The 11562-nt window shown below is 34.5% G+C and overlaps 1 protein-coding gene across 2 annotated transcripts; it reads left to right on the top strand.

The window, feature by feature from the left end:
* Positions 1–677: 677 nt before the first annotated feature.
* LOC121997674 (nucleolar protein 56-like) lies at positions 678–6156 on the top strand. Of its 2 annotated transcripts, none has more exons than XM_042552225.1 (8): positions 678–995; positions 1072–1286; positions 1376–1533; positions 4150–4337; positions 4406–4658; positions 4887–5035; positions 5122–5274; positions 5657–6156. In XM_042552225.1, exons 1-8 carry the CDS (start codon positions 791–793, stop codon positions 5989–5991), a joined length of 1656 nt encoding a protein of 551 aa, XP_042408159.1. In that variant the 5' UTR covers positions 678–790; the 3' UTR covers positions 5992–6156. The 2 variants fall into 2 exon arrangements, with proteins under 2 accessions (XP_042408159.1, XP_042408158.1); XM_042552224.1 differs by having other exon boundaries at positions 5654–6156.
* The last annotated feature ends 5406 nt before the right edge of the window (positions 6157–11562 follow it).

The raw sequence follows: 11562 nt of genomic DNA, 5'->3' as shown, positions 1-11562 counted from the left end.
CATTTCTGATCTGACACTAACACTTCTTGTATTACAAGATCACATAGAGTCTTCACTCCATCAAACTTCTAACCACATCCCTAATTTACTATCTTCTCCACTTTCAAACAAAATTATTATATATTCTTCTAAATGAAAAACATAAATACTATACTTTCTCTCTTTTCTCTTTTCAAAGTGTTAACGAACATTTTCTCACTGGGATAGAGGCTTAATTTTCAGGATTTCGAAATGAGACGTACTGTAAGAATGATAAAGGGAACCATTAAAATTTGGTAAAAGAAAATAAATGAAAACAGGAACACTATGGTGAAATGGATTAAAAATCTAATCCAATACATATTGGATCTGATCTGAATTATTTTGATATTGTAATTAATACCCAATAGATATCGGATTCAGGTGGCTACAAATATGTAATTCAAAATATCCATTAATTATCCTATACTAATTTATTAAAAAAGCAATTAACTTTTTTTTAAAATTAATTGTAGAAATTTAGTTTATAAAATTCATTACAGGCAAATAATAATAATAATGAAAGATAATATTTTATGCTGGATTAAATTAATATTTATAACTTTTATAAGATGTATTTTTTAAAATATTAGTAGGTATTTTGATGTATTTTAAGATATTGATAATTATAAATTCGCCTCAAACCGCAAAATAAAAGGCGTGAGCGCGCCGCAAAACCCTAACACGAGCACGCTGTCGAGTGTCGCCGGCGCCTCCACCTCAAATCAGCACGGCGTGGGTTTAGGGTTTAGGATCGAAGAAGAGCACTGTCATGGCGCTCTATCTCCTCTTCGAGTCATCTTCTGGCTACTCGCTCTTCCACGCCTACGGTCTCGATGAGATTGGCCAGAACACAGAGGCCGTCCGCAACTCTGTCCTCGACCTCAATCGCTTCGGCAAGGTCGTCAAGCTCGTCGCTTTCCATCCCTTCTCCTCTGCGCTCGACGCCCTTAACCAGTGCAACGCCATCTCCGAAGGTTGGGAGTCGTATTCAAAACGTCCTCTTCTTTTTTACAATGTGTTTACGATGTCGTGATCGTGGTGTGGATTTAGGGCTTATGACCGAGGAGTTGAGGAATTTCTTGGAGATAAATCTTCCTAAGGTGAAAGAAGGGAAGAAGGCAAAGTTTAGCCTTGGCGTCGCAGAGCCCAAGGTTGGTTCTCAAATATTCGAGGTTACTAAGATTCCTTGCCAGAGCAACGAGTTTGTGCTTGAGCTCCTTCGTGGTGTGCGGTTGCACTTTGATAAGTTTATCAAGGACTTAAAGGTTAGACTTTGCTTATGATATTGGGATCTGCTCTGTTGCATTTAGAAGAATGGTTGAATCTGATCTGATATTTCTTTTCCTTGTTCTAGCCTTCCGATTTAGAGAAGGCTCAACTCGGTCTGGGGCACAGTTACAGCCGAGCCAAGGTCAAGTTCAATGTTAATCGAGTGGATAACATGGTCATCCAGGCCATTTTCCTCCTTGATACATTGGATAAGGATGTTAACTCATTCTCAATGAGAGTCAGGTTTGTTTCTTTCTCATTTTTCTGTGATGGTGATATTAAATATTTAGTAGCTGTATGTTGTAGTAACATTGCATCTGAGGTTGAGGAGCTGCAGATCTAAATATGAGTTGAAAATGTGCTTGTTTCTGTATGGGCAATGTTTACCTTAAAAGTGTATATTGTTATTATTTAATCACTTAACCTAAGCATTTGAACCATCTGAAGATTAAAACCTAGCACAATCTTAGTATTTGCATTAGGTTGAATCATGGTTTAAAATCTTGACCTTTGACCTGCATCGGAGTTTTGGTTTATGACCGGAATAATACGATTTCCATATTGTGCAATGTCGATCCGGTTTTGATTGTTTTAAAAAATATATAAAATATTTTAAGTAAAATTTTTAATCTAAATATTAAAAAAATAGTAAAACAATTTTTTTTTTAAAAAAAAAAACAATATGAGATTGATAAATAAATAATTTATTGTATATTTTTAGAATTATATATATAGCGTTAATGAGTAGTTTTATTAGGGTTTGATTAAACATGTTAGATTATCTATTTATAGTTGAGAGTTGATTGAAATTATTAACATTTTATTATTAATTTCCCTAAATTAAATTTCTAGCTGCCTTGCCTGCACCCCGCACTCTTCCCCGCCACGACCCGTGGAGGTCGCGGTAACCTCATCGCAACCTGCAGATGTCGTGGGGCCTCACCGCGATCCAAGGACGTCGCGGCGGCCTCATTGTGACCGATAGAGGTTATGACAGGTGGAATGGTAACTTTCGCCTGTTTTGCTTGACACAAAATGAAATTTTAAACCATGGGATTGAATACAGAACCACTCTCTGAAATTGATTAATAATGGATTTTTTCTCTCTCTCTAGCTAATCATTTCAATTGCATGTACGATCTAGTCTTTAGTGTAGGAATTGAGCATGTTTGCACCATAGAGATTTTGTTGTCTCAGAAGTTATTCCTCAATATATTATCCTGTGAAAGACATTGATTTTCATCAGGAATAATGTGTCTTTTTATGCCTTTGCTTTAACTTCATCCTTAAAATAAATTTAGAAAGCATAACCTGTTTGTCTTTGGTGAATTGCTTCATCCCAAGGTGTTTGTTGTTGTTGGTGCATGTCTGGTATTCCTTGCATATCTATGATCTTTGAAGAATATATATGTACTCAAACCTAGACTTCAAATTTTAGTTGAAGTTATTTAGTTACTTTAATTTAATAATGGTTGCTATGGTTGTGTAATTAAAAGCTCAAACTAGGCATTTTTTCCTTATGTCTAGATCTTGAAGTTCTCTATGGTGCAGGTTTTTTTTATGGGTATCACTATATTAGTTATTATGAAAATCCTATATATATGGATGGACTTTTAGCATTTTGATTTTTCATTCTATTGAATACAATTGTTATATTACTTATCTATTTTGTTAATGAAGCTACTGAATAATAGGATTCCTCTTCCAGGATTTACTCCTTGAAGGGTAGGCATTGGATTTGATATTGTGTTACATTTCAAAGTGTATGCAAATGATATGTAGTCAACCCACTGCATAACCCATATGCAATATGCAGTTGTATATATATATTAAAAAAAAATTATATTGATTATGCGTATAAGATTATGGGCACCGAAGTGTACAAGTACATATGTTATATTTTGTATAACTGGTTAAAAACATAATACATTACAATCTAAACATAATCTAAGCAAGGACCATAATGAATTAGATGAAGTTGATAAGGAACAACATTCTTGTAATATGATTTATTCAGCCTAGATACATGTTATTGTCACTGGCTTTCATTTTTATTTCAAATTAAATGGGGATCATGTTTACGAGCTGCACTTGGCAATCTGCACTGATGTTATGTTTTCACGTCATTTAACATTTAGCAGACCACATATGCAATATAAAAGGCAGTCACTCATTTGTGAAACTCCTATGGTGAAATAACTCATTTTTAAGTTACCGATATAAGTTCACCACTTCCCATCCATGCTCTCTCCTCTCCACTATATTCTAACTATTCTTCATGGAGCAAGCAACACTTTGTCTTGCTCTTCTCTCTTGTTGTCATGACATCTTCAAGTCATTTCCATGTAGCCGTGATCAAGTTCTAACTTCCTATCTGCTATAATGCACCCCTTGTGATGTGGCAGACCACAGCCATGCATAAGCTTCTCACAAGCCACAGAACCTTTGTACAATGACTTGCAATCATCTTGACACTACCTCATGAGTTTGCCTGCTGAGAAAGAAGCCTCTTTCCCACTTTCCCACTACACCCCTTTAGCATGTCTTACCTTCTCTCTTTAGTGTTTAAATATGTAGTTTAGTCTTGCATGGGATTCTGTTCTCGTAGATTAATTATTTTGTTGCTGTCTTTTGTTTTGTATATGTATATATATTGTGGGTGCACTCTCTCTTTTTGTATAACAGTATTGTTTTGTTACTTTCTTACTATCAAAATTATTTATTATGTTTATTTCTGTGTTCATTCTTGGAGTTTAACCATAGTGAGGCAAGATTTTAAGGGACCTCTCACTGAATTAACTGTCTACTATCCCTTTTTGCACAGGTTTACTAATTAGTTTTTACTCCACATTTCTGTAGAGAGTGGTACTCTTGGCATTTTCCAGAGCTCGCCAAGATCATCAATGACAATTATCTGTATGCTAAAATTGCTAAGCTTGTGGAGAATAAATCTGACCTGTCTGAGACTAATATTCCTGAATTATCAGAATTAGTAGGAGACGAGGAGAAAGCAAAAGAAATTGTAGAAGCAGCTAAAGCATCCATGGGTAATGAGATCTATTTTGATTAACTTGCAGATTGTGTCTGTATTTATCATTTTTATTTTTCCTTGCAGGACAAGATCTATCTCCAGTCGACTTGATTAATGTGCAGCAATTTGCTCAGAGGGTTATTAATCTTTCTGAATATCGGAAGAACCTCTATGAGTATCTTGTTACAAAAATGAATGATATTGCCCCTAATCTGGCTTCTCTTATCGGTGAAGTAGTTGGGGCTCGTTTGATATCTCATGCAGGGAGTCTTTCCAATCTAGCTAAGTGCCCTTCATCTACCCTCCAGATTCTTGGGGCAGAGAAAGCACTTTTCAGGTTCATATTCCCTTCCTAGTTCTGTGATTTTCATTACTGAAGGATAGCTTCAGCATTTGCATCCTAGAAGGATTTTTTTTTTCAATCGGGAGTCTAGCCATCCAAACTCTATTACATAATTTGATTCCTAAATTTTATCTGCATCATTGCATGAGCAAAATAGTTCTTAACTCTATCAACTCAATAACTTGCTAATTGATCTTCACGGTTCTTTCTAATGTGCTACAGAGCCCTTAAAACAAAAGGAAATACTCCAAAATATGGACTCATCTTTCATTCTTCCTTTATTGGTCGAGCGTCTTCAAAAAACAAGGGTCGTATAGCACGTTACCTTGCAAACAAGTGTTCTATTGCATCCCGTATTGACTGTTTCTCTGGTAAGCCTTTGTTCAATGTGCATATTATTTTCTCCTGCAGTTAGGCTCTTAGACAGATGAGTCTTACAATGAGTATTCCCTTCCAGAGGTGAATACTTCTGTATTTGGGCAGAAGCTCCGTGAGCAGGTTGAGGAGAGATTGGACTTCTATGACAAAGGTGTTGCACCTCGGAAGAATGTCGATGTGATGAAAGTTGCCATTGAGAGTGTCCTGAACGATGTCACCGAAGAGGATGCTGGTGAGTGTCCATTCATTCATATTTAATGTTCTTCGCCCGATCAACAATTTGCTCAATTTTGTAAAATGAGCATTTACTCTATAAACTAATTATTTTTAAGACATCGGAAAAAAAAGTGTGCTATAGTTTTCTTTTGCATCTAATGATGTCAATCTTGTCTTTTGAGGTTTTAGAGCATTCCATTTTTGAATTTAGAGATCTTGGTATTTAAAATTTGATTCGCTTATGACCTATTGTTTGTTCTGCATTTGGGTCGTTCATTTTAGTGTAGAGCATCCTTTGATTTCATTAGTTTTCTCGTGGCAGTCCATTTTAGTTTTGCTTGTTGCACGACATGGTTTGCTGTCGGTTTAATTGCTATTACTCTTTTGTACAAAAGCAGATGGACAGCAGATAGATGAGCCTTCCCTAAAGAAAAGTAAGAAGAAGAAATCTAAAGGTGAGAATGAAGATGGCGAACCCATGGCAGTGGATGAACCGAACCAAGTCGCAGACGCAGAGCCGGAAACTGAAAAGAAGAAAAAGAGGCAGAAGTCGGAGGAGCAACAGGATAATGCAGTGCTGGACGGTTTAAATGGTCAGGACACAAAACAAAATGGAATCGCAAAGAAGAAAAAGAAAAAGAGCCACAACAAGCCAGATAATGATGCTGAGGCTCAGGACGTGACCCAAGAGAAGACTAAGAAGAAAAAGAAGAGTAAATTACAAGACGAGTAGAGTTTACTACCATCTCATGTTTCTCTATATGGTACTTGTTTCTATTCTACTTGCAAACTCATCTATCTTTGGAAGTTCCCACTGAGCTGTTGAACTTTGAATGGGGCTGTTTGAAACAATTCATTCAGGTGCCAATGTAATTTGAGTTGAATTTGTTTCATGGTATTTCTGACCACGCAGAAAATTGACCATCCGCTGAGGTCACTCAGTTGCCTGGGCACAATGGCCTATGTGACAATTAGACACGAAAGTTTTAGGTTGAACGAGATGCGCCCCAGGGCGTAATATAGATGGTAGAAAGAACTGGGGATTTATATTTTAAAATATAATGTAGCAGATTTATATTTTAAGTTGAACGAGATGTTTAGAAGAAGCTGATCCTTTTATCATTTTAAAATCAGATTTGGATTTAATTTGGGATGGTTGTGGTGAATTGATTTAGTTTTATTTTTTTCTATTTCTTTTAAGAGTATTTAATTTACATCAATTTTTTATTGATTATCAAGATTTTATTGATTATGAAGATAAATTAAAAAACGTTTGAACTATCTATTAAAAGAAGCTTTATTAATTCATCGAAATTGAGATTAGATCCGACCGTGAGGTGCTTATGAATAAGACCCGACCCGTGTATCCGTTATCGACCCGGCCCCTACTGAATCAACCGCTTTCTTGTTATTATTATTTTTTTCTTTTGTTTTTTTTTAAATGTTGGAATCGTTTTTTTATATATAAAGATGTTATTACAAAGATATTGAAATTCGAACAGTCGCCCAAATTAAAGTCGAATATCCTAAGTAACTATACTAAAACTATTAATGTTTTTATATTAGTTAATTATTTAATAATTAAATAATATTTTTTATTATATTAGTATTATTCTTAATAATTAGAAAAAAAAATAGCAGAGATATTTATTATTTTTAAATTAATTTATAATCATTTATCATATATTAGTATTATTCTTAATAATTATAAAAAAAAATAGGAGAGATATTTATTATTTTTAAATTAATTTATAATCATTTATCATATATTAATTAATTATTTAATAATCAATTAATAAATTTTTTACTATATAATTATTCTTAATAAAGCTGGCATCCGGATCACACAAACAATTTTATAAATTTATAAGTTTTTTAAAAAATTAATATAATAATTTTGAACTATGATAAATCGTGAGGATCATCTTGTACGATTAAGATTAAGAATCGATTTTTAAAATCGTCAATTCTAAACCATCAAAACTATCACCAAGTATAGTTGAGATTAATCCTTAAATATTTGAAAAACTAAGAAGGTACCCATGTTTTGTACCATTGCATGAGATTTTTTTTTTTTTTTAAATTGATCTATGATATTAAAGATGACTAGGTGTATCATTGAAAAAAAAAGAGAAGAATACTTAGTGATATTCAAAAGTGGGAATAATAAATCGTAAATTGACTTTCTTATGATTAGAAAGAAGAATAGAAAGATTTGTAAAGTAAAGTCATTACTGGAGAAAGCTTAACTACTCAACATAAGTTAGTAGTGTTGGATATACGCCTCAAATATAGTATAAATAGAAAGAAAATATATACGATTCCTAGAATTTAAGTGATGGAAGTTAAAAGATGAGATGCAAAATATATTAATGGAGAAGGTAGAAGTACAAGAATTAGGTGAAATATACGATGACTCTAATATAACATGGGATAAGATGTTATCAAAGTTGAAAATAGTAGTTAAAAGTGTACTCGATGAGTCAAAGGGACATGCACCACTAAATAAGGAATCTTGATGGTGGAATGAGAAAGTACAAGAAAAAGTAAAGGAAAAAACGAATAACTTATATAATGAATTATATATTTGTAAGAACGAGAAAAATTTAAAAAATATATATAATAGCCAAGAAAGAAGCTAAGAAAGTAGTGAGCAAAGCAAAAAATGAAACTTTTGAACAATTTTATCAAAAATTAGATACAAAAGAAGGGGAAAGAGATATTTATAGAATAGCTAAAGTGAGAGAAAAGAAAACAAAAGACTTATCCAAATAAAATGTATTAAAGATGAATGAATAGGGTATTAGTAAACAATAGAAATAAAAGAACGTGGAAAAGGTATTTTCATTAACATTTTAATGAATGTTTAGGTGACCAACTAAACTTAGGTAATTTAAGTAGGTCAAATGTGCATAGAAATTTAAATTTTTATCATAAAATTCAAACTTCAAAAGTAGAACAAACTTTAAATGAGATGTACAATGGAAAACCCGTTGGACCATATGATATTCCAATAGAGGTATGAAAGTGCATAGGAAAATAAGGTATTAAATGACTTACAAAATTATTTAACATGATATTGAAAACGAAAAAAATATCTGATCAATGGAGGATAAGTATTTTAGTTCCCTTATATAAGAATAAAGGAGACGTACAAAATTGTCCAAACTATAGGGGTATTAAAATAATAAGTCATACTATGAAACTTTGGAAAAAAAATAGAAAATAAATTAAGGAAGGAGATCACAGTGACCGAAAATCAATTTGGATTCATGCCGGGAAGGTTGACAATAAAAGCTATACATCTTCTTAGACAATTAATTGAAAAATATAGGAAACAAAAACAAGATCTACACATGATATTCATTGACTTAAAAAAAGCTTATGATAGAGTTCCAAGAGAAATTATATGGAGAATTGTAGAAAAGAGAGGTGTTAGCGTAACATATATTGAACTGATTAAGGATATGTACGAGGATGTGACGACCAGAGTAAGATTTCAGGCGAAGTAATTGAAGTATTTCCAATAATGATAGGGTAACATCAAGGATCAACTCTAAGTCCCTATCTTTTTACACTAATTATAGACGAACTCACTGCGCTTATTCAAGACATAGTACCATGGTGCATGTTATTTGCATATGATATTATTTTGATAGATGAAACACATAAAGGAGTACATACTAAACTAAAATTTTGGTGGAAAATACTAGAAGGAAAATATTTTAAGCTTAGTAGATTAAAGATAGAATATATGAAATTTAAGTTTAACAATAATAAAAGTAATGAGATAATTGTTAAGATAGGAGAGGACGAGTTGCCTGAAACCGAGAGATTTAAATATTTAGAATTATTTTTGCAAAAGATGGAGGGATTGAGAGAGATGTCTTACATAGAATACAAGCAGCATGGTTGAAATGGAGGGGAGCGTCGAGTGTTTTATGTGACCATAAAGTACCTCTTAAACTTAAAGGTAAGTTCTATAAAACCACAGTTAGACTTGCTATGTTATATGGAGCTGAATATTAAGCTATGACTCGAGCACATGAGCAAAAGATGAGAGTTGCAGAGATGAGGATGTTAAGGTGGATGTGTGGACATACGAAAATGGACAAAATAAAAAATGAGAGCATTAGAGAGAAAGTCATAATTGCATCTATTGAGGAAAAACTCCGAGAGATACGTTTAAGATAGTACATACATGTACTTAGACTACCAATAAATGTTCCAGTTAGGTGATGTGAAACTATGATAAACATGTATATCAAACAATGAAGAGGAAGACCAAAAAGGACTTGGTTAGCAACAATAAAATAAGATAAAATTTATTTAAATATAGATGATGATATAGTAGGAGATAGAGCTTAATAGCGTAAAGGATTCATATACCCGACCCCACCTAGTGGGATAAAGTTGGTTGTTATTGTTGTTGAATTGATCTATGATATTAGCATCAGAAATAGATTGAATTTGCGATTAATTATGTTTGGTTCGAACCGAATTTGATTCGAATTAAATCCAAGGCTTTCCGGTTGATTTGAACCATGCTAACTCATAAACCCATTTTCCTTGTTGCGTCGCATTTCCATTATAATCCTGAACATTGATAATTATTTATTGCTAATTAACCACTAACGATAGGGATCAAATTTAAAAATCCAATTTTAATCCCGAGCTATGGTGTAGTGGAATGACAAATCTTGGGATCAACAAAATTAGATTATTTTTTCCCCCACGAAGATTCTTCAATCGAGCTACCGTATTGGGAGACGATGACACGTTGGACTCCGACGAGTCGTTGCCATGGTGGCAACCGACGGTCCACCGCGTTGAGGAGCTAAAAGCCATCGTTCGGATGCTGTCGGTTTGAGTCGTCACCATCCTCAACTACTCCACGTCGCCCTCCCCCAACTACCTTCGCGCGATGGACCACCGCCTGATGCCGCCCTTACACATCCTGTTTGCGAGCATAGGCGTATAGCCATCTTCTTCCCACACATCGTGCTCCTCATCCGCACTGTCTACAATCACGCCTTCGTCCGTAACTTCGCTGGCACGATTCCATTTATGCTCACCTTCTTCCGGCGCCTCGGTGTTAGCCTACCCGTTGGCCTGTTCGCGAACGTCACTGCCGCGCTGGAGGAGGATAAACGGGAGGCGGTGTCAGTGGCATATGGACTCTCACACAACCCGAAATAGCATCATGTGATTACACTTTCATTCGAACTTTTGATTGCACATGTATCTATGGTTATATCTCTACTCTAAACACAAACTTAGACTCTCGTTCGCTACATTGTGTTTTTATATTATAGCAATTTATACTATGATTATCGTTGTTTGCATATATACCAATAAGATAAATTTATATTTTATATTTCACGACAGGTTACTAATGAATCTCTATTCTTTTTTAGTAGCTTATTCGATCTTTCCTTCAGATACAAGTGATACCTTCTTAATGTTATCTAACATTGTCATAAGTGATGACATCCTAGGTCCTATTCCGAAGCACTATGATAACACTCCTATACCATCAGAATCACCTCAAGTTGTTGCTCCAGTCTCAGAAGCCTCACCAATCGAAAATATTATACTTGCTAGCTCTAGATCATCAAATACGACAAGTCCGTCATCAAAATCACCATGCTAGCCTACTTTCTCATCACTATCAACAAGTAATTTAGTTGATAATACTTTTTATCACATGATTCCTTTAAGTGACATCTATTGGGACTCTGATGCCCGGCTAGAGGCGGGTGAATGGTTGATCACCCATATCATTCTCTTCCTACATCGTTAGCACAGTGGAATACAAGAATACGAGTAATATGAAAGTTAACTACTAGAAGACTAGAAAGAAATACAAGCAAACCGCTAATACGTTTGTTTACGTGATTTGGAGATTATGGCTCCTACTTCACGACTGCCCTTAAGGTGAACTATCACAATTTGTCGATGGATGATTCCCCGGAAAGCTTCGACTAGCTCAAGCCCCTTGTCGGTGGAGAAATCTCACCACAAATACTTGAACACACACTCTTGATCACCAAGAGAGCTTTGGACATTTTAATAAGGATTAACCACTTCTATTGTCGTCACCAAGGCCAGCTATCCCAAGATCTATTATATAGAGCTGGGGGAAATCGACAAGCTAATTTTACCGTTACTAGTCGACTAGTCCTTGCACTAGTCAACTAATCCTAGCCAACGACACTCCACGAGATCTGTGATTCTGCCAATGATTCTTTACCAGTCGACTGCTATAGTACTAGTTGGCTGGCTACAGTACTAAGTGTCAGTC

The sequence above is a fragment of the Zingiber officinale genome, chromosome 6A (assembly GCF_018446385.1).
Source record: "Zingiber officinale cultivar Zhangliang chromosome 6A, Zo_v1.1, whole genome shotgun sequence".
Taxonomy (NCBI): domain Eukaryota; kingdom Viridiplantae; phylum Streptophyta; class Magnoliopsida; order Zingiberales; family Zingiberaceae; genus Zingiber; species Zingiber officinale.
This window is presented reverse-complemented; position numbering and strand designations above follow the sequence as displayed.

Bases quoted from the DNA above. Each gene is read 5' to 3' on its own strand.
- LOC121997674 (XM_042552224.1), top strand. From the start codon at position 791: ATGGCGCTCTATCTCCTCTTCGAGTCATCTTCTGGCTACTCGCTCTTC. The intron at 996-1,071 runs GTTGGGAGTCGT...GTGTGGATTTAG, and splicing joins GTGCAACGCCATCTCCGAAG to GGCTTATGACCGAGGAGTTG. The intron at 4,659-4,886 runs GTTCATATTCCC...AATGTGCTACAG, and splicing joins GCAGAGAAAGCACTTTTCAG to AGCCCTTAAAACAAAAGGAA.